The sequence below is a fragment of the Bombyx mandarina genome, chromosome 28, assembly GCF_030267445.1.
Source record: "Bombyx mandarina strain Sakado chromosome 28, ASM3026744v2".
NCBI classification, from domain to species: domain Eukaryota; kingdom Metazoa; phylum Arthropoda; class Insecta; order Lepidoptera; family Bombycidae; genus Bombyx; species Bombyx mandarina.
In genome coordinates, this window is record NC_143233.1 from 9,083,122 (window position 1) to 9,105,824 (window position 22,703).

At 42.4% G+C, this 22,703-nt stretch overlaps 1 protein-coding gene across 1 annotated transcript; it reads left to right on the top strand.

Moving 5' to 3' along the window:
- The first annotated feature begins 14,318 nt into the window (after nt 1–14,318).
- Nucleotides 14,319–20,623, top strand: UGT33Q1 (UDP-glycosyltransferase UGT33Q1). The gene is made up of 4 exons (XM_089739027.1): nt 14,319–15,131; nt 15,441–15,663; nt 17,609–17,828; nt 20,313–20,623. The coding sequence occupies exons 1-4, from the start codon at nt 14,319–14,321 to the stop codon at nt 20,581–20,583; spliced, it is 1,527 nt and encodes a 508-aa protein (XP_089595153.1). The 3' UTR covers nt 20,584–20,623.
- Nucleotides 20,624–22,703: the final 2,080 nt, after the last annotated feature.

A 22,703-nucleotide genomic window follows, 5' to 3' on the forward strand; every position in this document is an offset into this window, starting at 1 on the left:
GGTCCGGCTGCACGGCGCATTTCGCGTCGCGCAGAGGGCATTGCAGCTGGCCATCAGAAGAGCCAAGAACCAACACATGGAGGGTCTCTTGGAGACGCTGGATGAGGATCCGTGGGGGCGGCCCTATCATATGGTGCGCAATAAAATGCGCCCATGGGCCCCCCCGATCACGGAGCGTCTCCAGCCTCAGCAGCGGCGGGACATCGTCTCGGCGCTGTTCCCGCAGGAGCGGGAGGGATTTATCGCTCCCGCTATGGACGCGCCGCCGGAATACGACGGTGAAGTCCCTGCTGAGGTGCCCCATATAACGGGGGCGGAGCTCCGTGTGGCCGTACGCAAAATGTGCGCGAGGGACACTGCACCCGGCCCGGACGGCGTCCATGGTCGGGTTTGGGGCTTGGCTCTTGGTGCCCTGGGGGACCGACTCTTGAGGCTTGACAACTTCTGCCTCGAGTCGGGACGGTTTCCTTCATCGTGGAGGACGGGCAGACTCGTGCTGTTGAGAAAGGAGGGGCGCCCGGCGGATACCGCCGCCGGGTACCGTCCCATCGTGTTGCTGGATGAGGTGGGCAAGCTGCTGGCACGTATTCTGGCGGCCCGCATCATCCAGCATCTGGCCGGGGTGGGACCCGATCTGTCGGCGGAACAGTATGGCTTCCGAGAGGGCCGCTCAACCGTAGACGCGATCCTTCGCGTGCGGGCCCTCTCGGAGGAGGCCGTCTCCAGGGGCGGGGTGGCCCTGGCGGTATCACTCGATATCGCCAATGCGTTCAACACCCTGCCCTGGTCCGTGATAGGGGGGGCGCTGGAAAGACACGGAGTGCCCCCCTAACTTCGCCGGCTGGTGGGTTCCTACTTAGAGGACAGATCGGTCACGTGTACCGGACATGATGGGATCGTGCACCGATTCCCGGTCGTGCGCGGTGTTCCACAGGGGTCGGTGCTCGGCCCTCTTTTGTGGAATATCGGGTATGACTGGGTGCTAAGAGGTGCCCTCCTCCCGGGCCTGAGTGTAATCTGCTACGCAGACGACACGTTGGTCGTGGCCCGGGGGGGGAGTTTTGCTGAGTCTGCCCGTCTTGCTACCGTTGGGGTGGCGCATGTCGTCGGCAAAATCAGGAGATTGGGCCTCGACGTGGCACTCAGTAAATCCGAGGCGATGTGGTTCCACAGGCCCCGGAGAGTGCCACCTATCGATGCTCATATCGTGGTTGGAGGCGTCCGTATTGGGGTCGGGGTGCAGTTGAAGTACCTCGGCCTCATTCTAGACAGTCGTTGGACCTTCCGTGCTCACTTTCAGAATCTGGTCCCTCGTTTGTTGGGGGTGGCCGGCGCGTTAAGCCGGCTTCTGCCCAACGTCGGGGGGCCTGACCAGGTGACGCGCCGTCTCTATACAGGGGTGGTGCGGTCAATGGCCCTATACGGGGCGCCCGTGTGGGGCCAGTCCCTGGCCGTGGGGGTAGCAAAGTTGCTGCAACGGCCGCAACGCACCATCGCGGTCAGGGTCATCCGCGGCTATCGCACCATCTCCTTCGAGGCGGCGTGTGTACTGGCTGGGACGCCGCCTTGGGTTCTGGAAGCGGAGGCGCTCGCCGCTGACTATCAGTGGCGGGCTGATCTTCGTGCCCGGGGCGTGGCGCGCCCCAGCCCCAGTGTGGTCAGAGCGCGGAGGGCCCAATCTCGGCGGTCCGTGCTGGAATCATGGTCCAGGCGGCTGGCCGATCCTTCGGCTGGGCGTAGGACCGTCGAGGCGATTCGCCCAGCCCTTGTGGACTGGGTGAATCGTGACAGAGGACGCCTCACTTTCCGGCTCACGCAGGTGCTCACTGGGCATGGTTGCTTCGGTGAGTTCCTGCACCGGATCGGAGCCGAGCCGACGGCAGAGTGCCACCATTGTGGTTGCGACTTGGACACGGCAGAGCACACGCTCGTTGCCTGCCCCGCATGGGAGGGATGGCGCCGTGTCCTCGTCGCAAAAATAGGAAACGACTTGTCGTTGCCGAGTGTTGTAGCATCGATGCTCGGCGACGACGAGTCGTGGAAGGCGATGCTCGACTTCTGCGATTGCACCATCTCGCAGAAGGAGGCGGCGGGGCGCGTGAGAGACGCGCAAGCCCGCTGCCGTCGAGCGGGGGCCAGGGAGGCGGATATCGCCCAAGCCCTGGCCCTCTAAGTGTTTCGGGTCCCCTTTACACGTCGGTCTGGGGACCGGCAAAGGGGGCCTAAGAAGACGACGTGCAAGCTGCTCTGCACGCGTTTTACGCAAGAGCATCCGGGTGATGGAAGGCCGGCTATCCTCGACCCACGCTGGTTTTGACCCAGCGGGGTATTCCGTAGGATAACCCATTCTAACCGGCGCCATCTAGGCGGGCTCCGGATAGCCTGCCGACCGAGAGGGCTGGTGGTCGTGGCGCCGACGACCACCGGTCCGGCGTCCCGAGGGGGAGGGTGATGGGAGAGATGTGCTCCGCACTAAACGCTTCACTTTCCCCCCTTTGCCTTTTCATGAGTTCTGTCCATGCGAGGTTTGGACGTTGGTTGTTGAGCGACAGGAGGTTTTAGTCAGTTCGACTCTGACATGCTCCGCCCTTCATCCCCAGGGGAGGGCGGAAGTCCGGCGATTTCCTGATAAGCACGGTTCATTATTGCTGCTACAAATGGCGCTGGACTTCCACATGTATGTATGGGTTTGTATATAAATAAGTTCCACTCATCATATGCAACCCATCTGTAACTTCTGGATTTATATGGAAATCGCTTATTATCATGTTCTTTATTTTTTCATTTTCTACATTCCTAAAGTGCTACTAAACTATTTAATTTATGGTTTCTCTCAAATTCTTTTATATTCCTCCTTTCTTGATTCGAAATTACTATCTGTAGCTGCTTAGACGAAATGCTCATAAGTGGCGCTCATACCTTACCATACCTAACCATATACCTTTCTTGACATTTAAACAAAGAAATTTCGCTCGCATTTTTTTTATATCGTCATGTCATTCATTTGCACATTATTGTACATGCACAAAAAGATGAAAGCGAAGTTCTGTATCTTTTTTCTGCTTGTCAAACTCTTCCTTTTTGCTTTTTAATTAACAATGAAATTTAGCGTTATCTATTAAAATTATGGAAACAGATTTTTCCATTGTCACAAGAAAAAAATACGAATAACAAAACAATAAAGTAAATGTAATACGCAAAATGAATCTTGAGGTGTCGGCGATTATGGTCGAATTTCAACCAGGTAGCGAAGACTAGTAATAAGAAATACAAACTGATACAGATTAGCTACATTAAATTAGTCTGTCAAAAGCAATACGCTACCTAACAGATGGCGTAAGAATATTGCAGCTAAAGTAATTGATGTCACTTCCAGTATCTTGGAAGCGATTCGAGATGAAAATAAATATTGCTTATTTTTATAGCCGTTAATTTGCAGACGGTCGTCTTTATGTCCCATATAATAAGCACCTTGAGACATTAGGTTAAGATCTCAACTTTGTTGTAACACAGTACTAGTAGTAGGAAAAAACTAAATCTTTACAATTTTTCATCACGGCGGTGCGCTGGTTCTATATTTTTGGAAGTCCGCGTGGGCGAGTATTGTCAAAAGGTCAACAAAAAGAGGGGCAGGCCGAGGCTAGGTAATGAGAAGTAGACGTACTTGCCAACGTCGCTGGCTTCTTACAGGCTGCAGAATCCAAGGAAAGGAACTGCTGGACGACGCGTAATGGCGACGGCCGACGTGACGACTTGACTGCAATCTTCTAAATTGTTTGTTCACAAAACTGGTATACCACTCGCGCAACGACTGATCGTCCGTAAGAATTCGTAATTTAATAGAAAAGTAGTAAAAGTCCATAAAAATATTTAGGTGAAAAAACAAGCAGCGTGTGCGTGTAGAACGCGTGCGGTATGGTCGGCGATAGTCTTCTTTTTTTCCTCTTTATTTTTAAAAGCTGTCCATACGATAGGTTGTATGTGTACTCTCTCATTAAAAAAATAACAAACTAATAAAAATGACTATTAATTGTATTCTATTACAAATAATTGTAACGAACGTATTCTAACGTTTGATTTTTACAAAATCCAAATACCCGCAGGTCTAGCGAATGGTATTTGAGAATCCATTTACTTTATCTTTATCTTATTGAACTTTATCTCTTCAGCAGAAGATACTGTTTATTCAAATTAACGAGCGAATTTGATTCTGGAAAATTCTAAAACCTTAAATTGCCACTTCGAATAAGAAACCCCTGGTAATTGGACACAGTGAAATTTTGATACGTGCTAACAAAAGTTAAATGTATCTTGTACTTTATATATTTATTACTTGTTATGGTTATTTACTCTTAATAGTAGTACACACACGTTTTTATGCTTTTTTTTTTTCCTACCTAAGCTTGTAGCCTGGAGCGGCTATTCCAGCGTAACCGTAACTAGTAGGTGAGCTCACGGGGCTCAAACCTGACGACGTTTTTCTGCGATTGGTTTTAAACACTGCAGTACTTTTTTATAGTTTTACTTCAAACATGTTGCTATCTGCTTGAATTCCGAAAAAAAACAACTTTAATTTTCCTCCCAATTCCCAGTGATGAAACTGTATTCGGAACAAGTGCTAAAGACATATCTATTTAGAAATGCCAGTTTTAAAAAAGATTTTTTAATGTACCATTCATACTCCAAGTACTGTCAAGTGCTGTAAAAGTACATCACCATTTGAAATCAGAAAGATGACTGTTCTTACCCATGCAGTTTCACATTATGTCCCATCATTACACAGACAAGGCTGTTTTCCGGTAAATACCTTGTACGTATTTAAAGCCAAGGAAAAGATAAATGTACCCGCCTTGGGACCACACTTGTCTTCAGTTTCAGGGCACGAGAACTAAAATCTAAGGTAAGGGAATGATAAGGTAACGAAGTTAATGTTTCGCCCTTAAATCTCGCTTTATTGCGCAGTTCCTAGAAACGCGTGGTTCAATGAATGTTTTATTGAGATAAATGTTTTTGTAGCCTTTTCCGAAATGCTAAGAACATTAGTCGAATTCCGTTGAATTTTGTTTCTGTTTTAACTTTTAGAAAATATTCTTGGAAGGATTTTCTGTATTAAAAACCTTATATTAGCCGATAAGCGTACTACAGTTAATTATTTGAATGAGTTATAAAACGTATCTTCGTTAAATAAAACGGTTGTAGACTCTCGTTACCCTAGGCCTTTGACCCCTGTAATTCAAACTCGGAACGGCTAAAATTTCAAAGTAAATGTGCGTTAATTAACCCAGGTACACAGTTTGTGGATGTTAGCGGATATTTTCACGAGATAAAACGATTCAAATGAATTTCAAGGCGGCACCAATTAGATAAAAATCCAGCGGACGTTGATGCTTCCTTTTTAATGCAAATGTTTCCCGGTCAATAAGCTTTCGGTTAAAATGTTTTGCGTGTTCACGGAAATGTTTTAATTTAATTCGAATGTTTTCTTACCTTTAAGCACTTTTGATGTGCTGGGTAAAATTTATGCGCTAGTTACATTTTATTGTGCTTAGATTTGCTTATTGGACTGTACGTAGTCCTTCGGCTTATAAGAAGTAAAGTATTTAATCTCATCTCATTTAATCTCACTATGTATTTCCGTTTGTACCAGTACTCTTTTATCGATCTATATTTCGATCTAAACGATACTTTAAAATCTTTAAATGGATAATATTGTTTTTTCATTATGTGTGGCTACAGTTGATTCTGCAAGGATTTTAGCAGTTTTACCTATGCCATCAATAAGTCATCAAGTTGTCTTCCGTAGCGTAACTTTGCAACTACCCAAGAGAGGTCATGAAGTAGTCGTTATAGCAACTGACTCGGTTTCAAAAGGCAGCCCCATAGCGTATCTAACCGAAATAGACATAAGTGAATCTTACGACTTCATTAAAACACTCCGAGTTATCTAAGGATATGAATGAATTGAAACGTAGAGTTATCAGCGACATAGAAATTATTGTGCACAGCAGTTCCACTTAAGGGGTGTTCTTCTTGGTGGCCCACGTGTTTAAGAAAAATGAAGTCAAGACATTAATGCACGATAAAATATAGAATTTCGATCTGGTTGTAGCTGAAGCTATATTGCATACGGATTTATTGTTTGGTAAGATTTTCAACGCTCCCATAATTCTGTTCTCGTCGTTGTCTGGTTACCCAGAGGTATTCGATATGATGGAAGCGGCCACGAGACACCAGTTTATATACCCATGCATCTCCAAAAACATTCAATAACTTCACTTTGTTCAAGAAATTAAAGAAGATTTACCATACGTATAAACTGATCTCTTTGTATTGGCACGTGAAGCCGTTGGAGAATCAGATTCTGCAAGAAATGCTTGGAGATGACGCTCTAACTGTGAATGGTCTGAAACAGCATATTTCAATGTTATTTTTGAATTCCTTTCCTATTTTCGATAACAACTTAGGAAGCTTTCCATCTACAGCCAATGAAGGGATTACCTGCGGTAGTTATACCCTGGATCGTGAAGAGGTTTCAAAATATATCAAAAACTTACTAACTTCTCTTTTGAGCATGTCGGGAGTACTTGCTTTATACTTTGGTAAAGGTGATCAAAGACTTAAAAGGTAAAAATAAACACGATTTCAATTCATTAAAAATTGTTGATTGTTTTGGATACTCATCGGAGGAACGTTTCTTTACTTACTGGAGATTTGGTTTGAAGTCGTCGTGGCCTAAGGGATAAGACGTCCGGTGCATTGGCAAGCCGAAATGGTGGAAGGGGTTCTCGGTTGTCAAAGTCAGTAGGTAGTTAAAAAAAAAAGGTTAGTTACACACTAATGACCGTATCCGACATATTCATGAATTGCTATGAGGTATAATATATCAATCGATAGAGAATGAAAAACTGAATACGATGGTATTATTAACTCCATTTACCCTAAAATGTGCTTTACGCCCTTTGACCCCGAGAGGAATCAATATGATTGAAACAAGCAAAATTTAGTAGAGACATTTGAGTAATTGTTGATGGTAGTAGTAGGGTGTGGTGGTGGTGGTAAGACGTAAAAGTGATTAGTTAGTTGTTTTTGTGTATAAAATTAAAAAAGAAAGTGAGATTCATTTCTCGTTCTCGGCCCTACACCGATATATATATAAATTACCTTACTGTGATTTAAAAGGCACAAAATACTCTGCAACGGAAAGACAAAAATTAACAGACACAAATCAAGCGATAGGGATTTGGTAACGGAACTTCATTAAATCTTTTCCCTCCGAAGTTTTGGCATAATTCCAGACGGGGCCAGGCAAACATATTGACAAATGACTGCACACATCACTGGGGCTGATCGGCGAACCTTATCTGATTTATTTGTTATCCGTTTATGTTTATGAAAGTTAGGCTTGATTAAAATTAAAAAAAAAAGTAGAGGGGGAAGAGGTCGACCGAAGAAGACATGGATGGAGTGTGTGAATGACGATATGAGAGAGAGAGGAGTGAGTGTTGAGATGACGGCTGATAGAAGAGAATGGAAGAGAAAAATTAGCTGTGCCGACCCCACCTAGTGGGATAAGGTGGAGAAAAAGAAGATGCTTGATTGAAATTGTTTAATTTGTTTTCGTTCCGTGGAGGGATATGTCTTTGATTGTCTAGGAGACCATATCAGCGTCACCGGGCGAGTAGGTGAGCTCACGGGGCTCAAAACTGACGTTGTTGCTGACACGAACCTTAGCAAGAGACGCGCTTCGCAGAATCTACCACCGTATCGGAATCGTTACTGGTGGTAAGACCTGTTGTGAGTCCGCGCGGGTAGGTACCACCGCCCTGCTTATTTCTGCCGCGAAGCAGTAATGCGTTTCGGTTTAAAGATCTTTAGGATGGGCGACGGTAACCACTCACCGTCAGGTAGGCAAAATCGTCTGCCAACAAAGCCAATAAATTAAAATAAAAACTCAATTTGTTGAAATAGAAAAACTTTATAATGTCAAATAAGTTTGCTACTTTAGCTTTAAGTTTTTAAGTGAATCGGGCCTAAGCTTACACCGCATAGATTAAGATAAGTTTTTCAATAAATTGTTGGTAAGTTTTCATATTTCTTAACTACTTTTCTTAATGCTGAGATTGAGATATCGTATGCGGTAAGCTCCAAAAACTTTTTTAGGTAAATTGTAACTCATCGCCCATTAACGAAACACAATGGATCGTACCTTTTATCCTATTATCGCTTTGTTCGTGTATCGTGTATTTAATCCATTAAGGAAGTGTCCTCCTCCTAATGATGTTAGGGGAAAGAGGGCGTTGGAACCTTGAACCTGAACGAATTCCCGACGGATAAGAACCGGCGCTGTACGTTTGCAATATCAATGGCTAGCGTTAAACAATTTTATAGAAATTTTGTTTAATACTACACCAGAAGCAGCTAAAACTTAATTTACCTAGTTGTAATTAACACGTTGACTGCGGGACCATTTTTGAAGGACCTTCGGCCGGTCCGTATAATGTATTTTCATGGCAAGATTGGACTTTTTTACAGTACATGTGAGATCTAATAGGCCTCACAAAAGTGGACATAGTCTCCGTCCGCACCATGCAAAAGAACGCGTTTTTGACTGAAGACAGTCCTGCGTAGGGCTTTTCAAGCCGTACAATGCAGTCAACGTGTTAATTAAGTCTTCTCTTTATTAACATGTTTGATTTTTTTTTTCTGTAATTCAGTAGAAAAGTTCGCGCCGTAACTCGTGTGAAGTTGCTCTGGGGCCATAGCTATCATAATTTAAATTCAACCTTAAGACATCAAGGCGAAGATCCAAAAGTAAGATATTGTCATACAAGTGGCCGTTACTTGTGAGCCGAAATCTTGGCAAGAAAGTAATGGTCTTGACGTTCAGACGACAAATGATAATGACACACAACACAGCAGTTCCTAGTTCAACTACGAGCCTCTCAATAATAGGGTTGAAGAGTCTGCTTGCTTCTTCTTCCTAGTCGGATACTCTTGGCAGAGTTGTGGCTGTCGATGGACAGGGTTGCTCGCTTCCAAGGCAGCCGCACGTCGAGCGATGTTCCTACCTTCGCTTCTGCTTGCTACCCCATCTCCTGTTGGTTTACTATTACAACGTTGTCTTTTTGAACATTCGACTCATGATCTGGTTGCGACAACCGTCCCTACCCGCCAAACTGAAATGCATGACCTATAGTCCTACTATCTATTGTAAGTACAAATTACATTTTCATAAAATCTCTAAACTCTAAAACAACGTTTACATAATTCAGGGGTTCTCGAATCAGAAAAAAACGTGAAAGCGCAAGCTTCTGTAGCCGGGCTGCATAAGCTCCCACTCGAGATACTGACCCAAAGTCGTTTAGGTCACGAATGCGCAAAGCAAGCTTAAAAATTGTAAACAAGAGTCCTGGATCACGATGTTAGTGTATTAAAAAGCGTATTCATTTTTTTTAAATTGATTTTACCTTATACGTATTTTTTTTTTTTGTCAGGAGGAAATCGCCAGACTCCCACCCTCCACTGGGGATGGAGGGTGGGGCATGTCGGAGTCGAACCGACTAAAACCTCCTGTCGCTCAACAACCAACGTCCAACCCTCGCATGAGACAGAACTCATGAAAAGGCAAGGGGAGGAGAGTGAAGCGTTTAGTGCGGAGCACATCTCTCCCATCACCCTCCCCCTCGGGACGCCGGGCCAGCGATCGTCGGCGCCACGAACACCAGCCCTCTCGGTCGGCAGGCTGTCCGAAGCCCGCCTAGATGGCGCCGGTTTGAATAGGTTATCCTACGAAATACTCCGCTGGGTCAGAACCAGCGTGGGTCGAGGATAGCCGGCCTTCCATCACCCGGATGCTCTTGCGTAAAACGCGTGCAGAGCAGCTTGCACGTCGTCTTCTTAGGCCCCCTTCGCCGGGCCCCAGACCGACATATGAGGGGGACCCGAAACACTTAGAGGGCCAGGGCTAGGGCGAGACCCGCCTCCCTGGCCCCCGCTCGACGGCGGCGGGCTTGTGCGTCTCTCACGCGCCCCGCCGCCTCCTTCTGCGAGATGGTGCACTCGCAGAAGTCGAGCATCGCCTTCCACGACTCGTCGTCACCGAGCATCGATGCCACAACACTCGGCAACGACAAGTCGTTTCCTATTTTTGCGACGAGGACACGGCGCCACCCCTCGACCAGCCGAAGGATCGGCCAGCCGCCTGGACCATGACTCCAGCACGGACCGCCGAGATTGGGCCCTCCGCGCTCTGACCACACTGGGGCTGGGACGCGCCACGCCCCATGCCCGGGGCTAGCCCGCCACTGATAGTCAGCGGCGAGCGCCTCCGCCTCCAGGACCCAAGGCGGCGTCCCAGCCAGTACACACGCCGCCTCAAAAGAGATGGTGCGATAACCACGGATGACCCTGACCGCGATGGTGCGTTGCGGCCGTTGCAGCAACTTCGCTACCCCCACGGCCAGGGACTGGCCCCACACAGGTGCCCCGTATAAGGCCATTGACCGCACCACCCCCGTATAGAGACGGCGCGTCACCTGGTCAGGCCCCCCGGTGTTGGGAAGAAGCCGGCTTAACGCGCCGGCCACCTCCAACAAACGAGGGACCAGGTGCTGAAAGTGAGCACGGAAGGTCCAACGACTGTCCAGAATGAGGCCGAGTTACTTTAACTGCACCCCGACCCCGATCCGGACGCCTCCAACCACGATATGGGCATCGACAGGTGGCACTCTCCGGGGCCTGTGGAACCACATAGCCTCGGATTTACTGAGCGCCACGTCGAGGCCCAATCTCCTGATTTTGCCGATGACATGCGCTACCCCAGCGGTGGCAAGACGAGCAGACTCCGCAAAGCTCCCTCCCCGGGCCACGACCAGCGTGTCGTCTGCGTAACATATTACGCTTAGGCCCGGGACCTTATACGTATAGTACTTTTATATTATATAGACTACATATAAAATGACGCGGTGGTGCAGTATTTAACGGCCCTGACTTTTACGCTGAGGGTCGTGAGCTCGATTCCCGCATCGGGTAAATATTCGTGTGATGAACATCTTTGTTTGCTCTTAATAAACACCTAACATATATATATGTATGCTGGGTGTTTAGTATGTACATACATACACATATTAGTCTCTGGTAGCCATAACGCAAGAAATTCTAAACCGGATGAACGTGTGTGATTTGTTCCCACTTATTTATTTATTCATTTATCAGATTTTATTTACAAACATGTGCATAAATATATAGGCATTTTATTGTAATTTACTTAGCTACGCGACTTTCATCCTTCCACTAAATTTCACCTTGCTGCCTTACTCAATTATCAATATAGTTTTATATATATGACAAATGTATACAAGCTACCCGAAAAAATCAAGATTGAAATTTAAAATCTAAATATCAAAATGCCTCTCCCTCACCACTAAGTCCAAAGCCGAATTACTGAAAGGCGCACGTTTCACAGTAATTAAGATATTAAAAAGCGGAGTGTTTTAAGTCGTTTTCAACATTCATTTAGCTTTGTAATTTAGTCTAGAAATTTAACTTGGTTCGCTTCTAATAGTCGAAAAATTAGAAATGCGGAATAGAAAAGAAGGATTACTGGTTCCCCATCACTCTCTTTGGCCAACCCAAACCATGGGACTTGAAGGTCAAATACTTAGCCGTCACTGTCGACAGAGGGATGACATTCCGACCCCACATAAAAACCGCATGCGACCGAGCCGCCTTCATATTAGGACGCCTCTATCCCATGATTTGCAAGCGAAGTAAATTGTCCCTTCGAAATAAAGTGACACTCTACAAAACTTTGCATACGCCCCATCATGACCTATGCAAGCGAAGTGTTCACTCACGCGGCCCGCACCAACATGAAACCCCTTCAAGTCATTCAATCCCGTTTTTGCAGGATAGCCGTCTAAGCCGATCCTTTAGACCGAATGGTAAACAGTCGCCGTCGCCTTAAACACGTCATTACGGATCCTCCCGATCCATTAACGGTGATTTTAGGTACTACAAGCACCAGCCACCGTGATCGTCGAATCTGTCGCTTGTGACGAAGGACTCGACGAGTGAATTAACCCATAGACACAGGCCACTAAGTTTCTCGCCGGATCTTCTCAGTGGGTCGCGTTTCCGATCCGGTGGCTTTTCAACTGCCTTCATATCATCTCTCGCCTCTCTCAACGCTTTGTTGACACGACAAGACTACAATTACCGAGAACGTTCTCAATAGCGTGAGTGTGTGTGTTTCCGCTATTTGATAATAGATGGCGTTACACTTCTCGAGTATTATCGATATTTCTAGTTCTTTTGATATTCGTTTCTGCTATTTGATGACAGATGGCGTTACTCTTGCCGGCGTAACAATATTTATACTCAGATAGTCCAGTCATGAAGTCGTTTTTCTTTTTATTCCTTTTGGCCTTTGTAGGCAAACGAGCCATTTGATGATGGGTGGTCGCCGTCGTTAATGGACTTCAGGGTTGCCAGAGGCACAGCTGAGCCGCCACCCGTTGCTGCAGTGTGCGTTTGTTTATTTATATCAGTACCCTGATTTTCTCAGTAGGTCGCGATCCTGATGCGGTGATCAATTCTGCGAATCACTCACCTATCCGCTGGTCTGATCTGGTTAAGGCGCTCACCGGCCTGCCAATAACCGAGGCTATAAAGACCGCCGAGGACAGGAAGACGAGGGGAAGTATTGTGCATCGAGTGGTCCACATTTCAGATTAGACACGACCTTCAGCAATTAAGAGACCGACTCAGAAGGAGAAAAGATTTCTTCAAAGAAATCTCACTAAAGTATTTCAATTATTGTGGCGAGTTATCAATTTAAGTACAATCCATTTTCAATCAGTCAAAATATTTATCTGTCACCTTTCTTTGCGTACTATTGACATTATGTTAAAATAAAATGCATTTGATACTTTAAAACGTTATCTTAGTAAACTACGTAATAATTCGATTGGAAGCATTAAGCGGAGAATTACTTAATATTTAATAAAAGCAATAAAGTTAATTTTAAACATTTGAATAATAATAATGTAGATTATAAATAACCAATCTGTATCAATATTTGTCCAAAACTTTGCATCACTCTTAGGTAGATATTAAATTTTAACTGCTCAAGAAATAAGAGGGGCACTCAATAGAGCTGGGAACTCGTGTCGTCTATGTAAAAAAAAAGTGTTTTTTTATATGTAATGCATATCTTAAATTAACGTAATAGACGAAAACGTAACGTAGAACGCCCCCTGACTAGGTAGTGCGATGACCTTTCAACGGGGGCCGGCAAAAAGGCGGACGAGGAGAGCCGAAGACCGGGCTCAGTGGTGTGGATAGGAATAGGTCCTATGTCCAGCAGTGGACGACTGTGGGCTGATGATGATAATGATGATATCTTAAATTATCCTTCTTGGTGGCAGAGCGGTCGTGGAGTCCATGATTTCAGTGACGGCACCCCTGGCGGCGTGTCTGGTGCTTACGCACAGAGGACAATCCGTTGTAGCCTTAACTTGGTCAGTCCAGCTTACGGGAGATCTGCCGCGCTCTGACACTGACACCCTCTGCCCTGCCATGTACCACCAGACGAACGATCATAGATCTCCGCCCGCGATATATGCCCAAAACTTTCAGGATACGAGACTGCACCGTGCGGGTGAGGCGCTTAATCATAAAAAGTTACCATGGTCATCATCACAATTGAGTCTCATCTTATTGCTAAGGACTTTGGATACTTAAGAATTTTTAGACTTCATTGTTGTATAATTTTTGTAGCACATGGAATTCTTTCAGGAGATTTCGTTTCCAAATCTGGATTACCATCTGCTGTGGACAATGCGTTGTCAACAATTATTTTAGAAACAGGTATATAGCAGTAAATGAGTATAGCACCTCTAATGCCGGAATATTCGTTATCAATTAAATGAATTACTTTAGACCATTGTGCAGCAAAAGTCATATGGGCGAGATGGAACATCCAAGACCCCTTGATACTGAACCATCTACTTTATCTGGCCTTAAAAATTTATAGAAGAAAAATAAGTGAGCTGTTAAAATTTAAACATTGATAATGACGTAACAGTTTAAACATATTTTAAAATATAAATGCTACACATATTTACCGATAACATTTCGAAACTGCCCACTTTTGTTTGATCAACTGTTGAAAATTTCATTATTTTATTGCATATTTGGGTTTAATTATGTACTGAATATAATTTTAACAACATTAGTCTTCAAGCTGAGCTCATACAATCAAAGCGACAAAATGTTTTTTGTGATTTCGAAATTCTCCTCCTGAAAACATTCTCACGATGAATATAATTCAGTATTTTTTGACGTTCATATCGTTGGTACATTGTGATGCGGCAAGGATACTGGCGTTTCTTACTATGCCATCACTTAGTCATCATCTCACATTCCGACCGCTTACTGAAGAACTGGTAAAACGAGGACATGAAGTCGTTGTAGTCACCACAGACCCGGCCTATCCTGCAGGAAAAACTCCTGAAAATCTCACAGAAGTAGACTTGCACGATATTTCTTACAAGACTTATATCAAAATATTTAGTAAGAACATAAAGGGTCAAAATAACGTCTATGTTCAATGCACATCTTTAATAGACGCATTAATGCAAGTCTTTGAGGTCCAATACAGAAGTGATGTAGTACAAAAGCTACTCAAAGATGATAAAAAATTTGATATAGTGATTACAGAATCGACTTACAGAATAACAGTGTTATTGGGTCATGTGTTAAAAGCGCCTGTTATATTATTGAGCTCATTTGGTTTTGGTGTTACTAATGCTGAAACCATGGGAGCTCCTGTTCATCTAATGTATCCGAGCGTCTTAAGACAGAGAGTCGAAAATCTTACTTTGATAGAACAAATAACGGAGACGTACAAAGAAGTATATTTAACAAAATTGGTCTACGCTCATGAAGAAATGGAGAACGCACTAATAGAGAAAGTGGAGCCTGGCAGTCCAACTATGTCAGAATTGTTCGAGAACTCTAATTTGTTTTTGGTCAATACACATCCGATTTGGGAGTCCAATCGACCTGTTCCTCCAGGAATCGTATTTTTGGGTGTCATGTTTCAGAAAACCAACACAGTTCTGCCGCAGGTAAAAAAACGAATTAAACTCTTCTGGAATACTCTAAGTATCATAAACTAAAGCTCAATGAGTCTACAGAGGTCACATTCAAGCTTAATGCATGAAGCAAGTGTGACTGGAAAAAATCTAAATAAGTTTCCGATAGCTCTCAATTTTCTTTTTATCAGATTTTGTGTAATAGGGTTTTGGTAACAATACATTGTTATTATCTAGTATGTAATATAACTAATGTATCTTGTAGCGTTTTGATATTAGTAAATGCCAAATAGTTGTTAGTTAAGCCAAATCTAAAATTAATTTTTTTTTCATCTTTTACAGGATCTGAAAAAACTCTTGGATAACTCTAAGAATGGTGTTATTTATATTAGTTTTGGCACTACAGTCCAGGAAAGACAATTGCCAATAGAAAAGATTCAAATATTCATCAAAGTATTTGCCGAATTACCGTATGACGTCATTTGGAAATGGAATAGCGCCGACAAACCCCAAGCACCAGAAAAGATTAAGTTCGTGAAATGGGTTCCGCAGCCGGATCTGTTGAGTGAGTTATAATTTTCCTTGTTAAATTCTCAATACTAGAGGTCCCGCAGTAGTCGAAATTCGACTATAATTAATTGGAATTGTAAGTTTGTACACTATTATCATTGTATTTTATACTTCTATAATCACAAATTTCGCCAAGACTACACTATAAAAAATATTAACAAAGACAAACAATATTTAATCTATTCTCAATTTGACAACAGACGCCAAGAACAACAGTTTGACAATAAATAGTATGCATGCGTGTGTGCGTTAAATACATGGTATGTAGTGTGTGTAATGTTTTCTTTATTGATTTAATGTATCTTTTATGCATTATCCAAAAAAAATATTAGCATTGTGCACTTCTTCTCTATATTCTCTATAAGTGTGGAAAATTTCATAGTCCTCCGTCCGCGGAATTTTCGTAAAAAGGGATACAAAGTTTTTGCTTCACGTATTAATATTCTCAATATTAAAGTTGTCGTGGCGTGCAACCTTTTTGACAGGACATAAAGACCTACAAGGACTAAACACAGACTAATACGGACACTTGACAAGAATTCAAAAATAAAGAGAGAAATGGAACGAGGGCGTACGTGACTAGCGGCAGGCAGTACTTTTTTTGACTTTCTAAAAGACGGACACAAGGAACGAATTGACTGATCTCATATTATGTACATAAAATAGACGACAAAAGAACTAACAGACCTTCCAAAAGTCAATATTGTATTGTTGAAAACATTATTTTTATTTTATTTTATTTAATGGATCACCAACAAATGAAACACTAGCTTAAACATAGGGTACAAAAATATCAAAACATGACATGTGCTCACTTAATTATAGGTAATCACAGCTAACATCTAGTTCTAGTACCAAATGATTATAAAATAATTAAATCTGAAAGAAAAAACAAAAAATAAAAGGAACAAATAGAAATCAGATAAAAAATTTAAACAGATTTTTCAAAAGAAAAAATCCATCAATAAACTACATAAAAACAAATAACATGAGAACAATTAACATGGCTTAGGAGCTACATACTTTCAAATTTTTTTCTTAAAACTAAACAAGTTTTGAGCAAATATGTCCAGATCCAATATGCGATGGAGGTCGCTATATAACTTACACATTCGAGTCAAGGGTGCATAAAGGCCTAGATTGGTTTTATATCGATTATTATATTTGAATGGTGTAAACTTAATTGAAGTTCAATTAAAAACATCAAACTGTTGATGCCAAGTAAAACGCACTCTTAATTGCAAAGATAAACATCACTTATTAAGTGAAATGTCGTTTAAACCAAATAGCGTTTCACCCCTCGGTATATTCAAACACGTCAATCCTATGAATCATTTCTGACTAATAGGTAGTATTTATAATAAAACAATTGGGGTAAAAAATTATGGATATTCTAATCCTACTAATACTTTATTTGCACTTGAAGTCGTCGTGGCCTAAAGGTTAAGACGTCCGGTGCATTCGGATCTAGCGATGCACCAATGTTCGAATCCCGCAGGCGGGCACCAATTTTTCTAATGAAATACGTACTTAACAATTATTCACGATTGACTTCCACGGTGAAGGAATAACATCGTGTAATAAAAATCAAACCCGCAAAATTATAAATTGCGTAATTACTGGTGGTAGGACCTCTTGTGAGTCCGCACGGGTAGGTACCACCTCCCTGCCTATTTCAGCCGTGAAGCAGTAATGCGTTTCGGTTTGAAGGGTGGGGCAGCCGTTGTAACTAAACTGAGACCTTAGAACTTATATCTCCAGGTGGGTGGCGCATTTACGTTGTAGATGTCTCTAAGCTCCAGTAACTACTTAATATCGGGTGGGCTGCGAGCTCGTCCACCCATCATCTAAGCAATAAAAAAAAAACAAAAAAAAAAACTTTGCTCTTTACTTAAAACTTAACGGGCCAGATTATATTTAATTATTTTTGTCACTTTCAGAGCATCCAAATTTGAAACTATTCATTACCCATGGCGGGATTCATTCTACTTACGAATCCATTATGTTCGGAGTACCATTCATAACCATACCGATATATTTAGATCAATATTTCAACGCGGATCACTGCGTTCAACACGGAGTCACTAAAAAGTTAAATTTTGAAACGATCACTGAAGATATCTTAAAGGATTCTATAACCGCGGTTGTTACAGATAACAGGTAACATTTTTTTCTATATCTATAGTGGTTATTGGAAACCTTAGAAATTACAGTACACGCCAACTCCTGTCAGATATTATCTCGGTATGTTATTCATATGTTACTACATAAGCCAATATGTAGCATAAGCCAATGACAGTCTTGAAAATACTATTATAGTAAACTAAATATACTAGAGGTCCCGCAGGTGTCGAAATTCGACTATAATTAATTGGAATTGTAAGTTTGTACACTATTATGATTGTATTTTATACTTCTATAATCACAAATTTCGCCAAGGCTACTCTATAAAAAAATATTAATAAAGACAAACAATATTAATTTAATCTATTCTCAATTTGACCACAGACGTCAAGAACAAAAGTTTGACAATAAATATTAAATATTATGCATGCGTGTGTGCGCCAAATACATAGTAGGTAGTGTGTGTAATGTTTTCTTTATTGATTTAATGTATCTTTTATGCATTATTTAAAAAAAATATTAGCATTGTGCACTTCTTCTCTATATTCTCTATAAGTGTAGAGAATTTCATACTCCTCCGTCCGCGCAATTTTCGTAAAAAGGGATACAAAGTTTTTGCTTCAGGTATTAATATATAGATGTTCAAAAGGCGTTAAATTAATTTAATAAACACCATAGCGTCTGATATATGAGTTTTCTAAGTCTCAGTTTTATAGTAAAACGCCTGCATCACCCTTCAAAGCGAAACGCGTTACTTCTTCGCGGTAGAAATAGACAGGGTGGTGGTACATTCCCCTGCGGGCACTTAACAGGCCCTACCAGTATTTTGGATGCTATAGTGTTAAAATAAAAAGTAATACCCTAACATCTCTTACCTATTTTGTAGAATGTTGAAACTCCGTTATTTAAAATACTGATAAAAAAAGTATGTAGTAAATTGTGTATGCTACTAGTTACACTCCTATTAGATTCACCCCCGATTACTCTCTTTAGACAACCCATACCCTGGGCCAGGAAGGTCAAGTACCTGGGCGTTACCCTGGATGCATCGATGACATTCCGCCCGCATATAAAATCAGTCCGTGACCGTGCCGCGTTTATTCTCGGTAGACTCTACCCCATGATCTGTAAGCGGACTAAAATGTCCCTTCGGAACAAGGTGACACTTTACAAAACTTGCATAAGGCCCGTCATGACTTACGCGAGTGTGGTGTTCGCTTACGCGGCCCGCACACGCATAGGCACCCTCCAATCTTTACAATCCCGCTTTTGCAGGTTAGCCGTCGGAGCTCCGTGGTTCGTGAGGAACGTTGACCTACACGACGACCTGGGCCTCGAATCTATCCAGAAATACATGAAGTCAGCGTCGGAACGGTACTTCGATAAGGCTATGCGTCATGATAATCGCCTTATCGTTGCCGCCGCTGACTACTCCCCGAATCCTGATCACGCAGAAGCCAGTCACCGTCGACGCCCTAGACACCTCGTTACGGATCCATCAGATCCAATAACCTTTGCATTAGACGCCTTCAGCTCTAACATTAGGAGCAGGCTTAGGGACCTCGGTAACCTTACTCGTCGAACTCGACAAAGAGTTCGCCGTGCAACCTAACCCGTGAATCAGCTCGCTGAGTTTCTCGCCGGATCTTCTCAGCGGGTCGCGATACCGATCCGCTAGTAGATTCATTTGCGAAGCAGCTACTGTTGAGCTGTTAGGTCTCCTTCGGAGGCGCTCGGGTAGCTGTTAGCAAATCCCACCCCTCCTGGCTGAGCCTTTGCTCGCCCACCTGTCCTGGTGAAAGCGGAAAGGCCTCCGGGCCACCAGAAAAAAAATATTTAAACTCCTATATTGGAAAATACCATAACCTGAGTTTCGGACCGTTTATTTTCAGTACTGGAACTGTAGAACTGTCAGAACTTGTGGTAAATTCGTGATTATTAAAAAAAGTTTTTAAATATTTTTATTTTCTTTCGATGCTAAATGTACTGTTGTAGTTAAATGTATTGTTTCTGCCTAAATTCTGTACTTGTCTCTAAAGCCCTGTACTTCTCGGCATTATAGTCTAAAGGTCGAATATTCATGATCTCAACGAATCAGATTGTATATTTCAAATTGTAAATTGCTTTTGAATATCGTTACGTTTCTTGAAATAATGATGAAATTTCAGTAAAGAATATCCTGAGGAAATAAAAAAAAAAAAACCGCGAATTCGCAAAATTACGATTATTGCTTAGATGGGTGGACGAGCTCACAGCTCACTTGGTGTTAAGTGGTTACTGGAGCCCATAGACATCTACAACGTAAATGCGCCACCCACCTCGAGATATAAGTTCTAAGGTCTCAAGTATAGTTACAACGGCTGCCCCACCCTTCAAACCGAAACGCATTACTGCTTCACGGCAGAAATAGGCAGGGTGGTGGTACCTACCTGCGCGGACTCACAAGAGGTCCTACCGCCAGTTACAGTATTATTACAGAAACCCTTTATTTCTGATTTAATTATGTTGATAATATTTTAGGTACCGAAAGAACATGGCCAAACTGAATACCTGGCTGCACGATCAACCCCAGGCACCCTTGGAAAAAGCGGCTATGTGGATTGAATACGCAATTCGGAACAATGGAACAAGCCACATACGTGCCCCCGCTGCCAATATGCCTTGGAAGCAATATCTAGAACTTGAGCTAATATCCATTTGTGTATTCATTCTATTTGCCATGTTATCTTTGCTGATGTTCGTGATTTTGAAGACGCTGAAGTTGCTAAAGAGAATACTTAAATTAAAATAATGCTAAAGTTATTTCATTGTACTCTCTTCTATGGTTTTTCGAATCGTAGTGGTCATTCCAATATGGTCCTCATGTCCCTAGTTAATACAACCGTCGTGTCTATTTTTTACAAAGCAATCACTAGTTTTTTTTTTTAAATTATTGCATAGATGGGTGGAGACGAGCCCACAGCCCACCTAGTGTTGGGTGATTACCGGAACTCATATACATCTTGAGATACCCACCCACCTTGAGATATGAGTTTTAAGGTCTCAGTTACTGCTTCACGGCAGAAATAGGCAGGGCGGTGGTTCCTACCCGTTTGGACTCGCAAGAGATCCTACCACCAGTAAAGTTTCAATCTTATTAACGTAATAGTCGTTATTCTATCTATCAACAGGTTAATTAGCTATCTATATAGGTAGAAGAGCTTATGAACCATTTGGTTATCGGAACTTATAAACGTAATGTAAATGATATCATACACTTCGAGCCATAAGTTTGGAGTCTTAATTATTATATAGGAAGGATATTTAACTTTTCAGGGCGGACTTACAACCCGAAGATAGTATGTGGGTATATTTTTAGGTAAATCTCCTAGTCTCCTTATATGACAGCCAAGGAAAGATGGTGATTATGGCTGAATTTACATCCCTAAAAAACGATGTACTGTAAAACCCAAAAAGAACATTATTACTTTAATAGCAAACCCAAACAAAGAGAAATAAACAAAAATGATTCTTTCAAAATCCCGATATTGGGCCAAAGTAATAAAATTATTGTAGTATCATCGATCCTTGATACGTGATCGGAGTTTCAAATTAATGGGACCGCTTGAATTCTGTGAAAATTAAGTTGCAAATTTCCGTTACATACATTTATACTTATATAAGTAAAGCTAATAAAAGCGTGTTTAATAAAAAGGACTGAAAATCACCTTCCAATAATTATTGACTTAATTTTTTCTGAAATCTAAAATCTATAAAAATCTATCTATCTATATCTATATAAAAATGAATTGCTGTTCGTTAGTCTCGCTAAAACTCGAGAACGGCTGGATTGGTTTGGCTAATTTTGATCTTGAATTATTTGTGGAAGTCCAGAGAAGGTTTAAAAGGTAGATAAATATGAATATGCTCGGAATTAAATATAAATAAAAATAAATATGAAAATGCTCGGAATTAAATAAAAATAAAAATTTTGTTTTCTCTTTAATGTGTCCCCCGTCCGTCGGATTCCTTTTGTTTGTTTTAAGTTTATTTTATAATAAAGTTTAGGTCTTTTATTTATCGATTGAGGCACTACGAAGTCTGCCGGGTTAGCTAGTCTACAATAAAAAGCTGCTGAAATAGTGGGCAGAGATTTTGAATTGGATTCTGATTTCACGATATAGCCGAAAATTAACCTTTTCTGTTCAGATATTTGGAAATACCTTTCAAATGTCAAGAGCATAATTTCGTGATTGATGGTTCGAAAGACAATAACCGGCCCGAGATTTGTCGCTGCAAAACGGTGATAAACGATCAGCTTACAACCGGTTGCTTTGGATGTTCCGTGTCTAATTGTTTTCCGACTAAAAGGAAACGATAAATAACAAAAGATTCATAATGAAATCGCTTAGTCTTTGTGAAGATAATTAAACTGTTCAGTGGGTTGATTGCTCTTAGCTTATAATATCATTTTTAATTGCCCTTGTAGGCAGACGAGCATACGGCCCACCTGATGGTGAGTGGTTACCGTCACCCATGGACTTCAGCAATGCCAGGGGCAGAGCCAAGCCGCCTACCGTTTAATACTCTCCACAATTCTCGTTTGAAGAAGGACATGTCATAGCGCTCGGGAAACACAATGGAGGGGAGCTCATTCCATAGCCGGATGGTAAGTGGCAAAAAAGACCTCTGGAAACGCACTGTGGATGACCAAAGTGGCTCCAGGTAGTATGGATGAACTCCACTCCGGTGGCGGGCGGTGCGATGGGGAAAGCGAGATGCCGGTATCATCTCGAACAATTCCTCAGAGCACTTCCCATGGAACATACGGTACAAAATACAGAGGGAACCGAAGTCCCTCCGCAGACCCAGAGGTTCCAAACGATCCAGTTTGAGTTAAAAAGGTCAAACGACTGACCTTAATAAAATGAA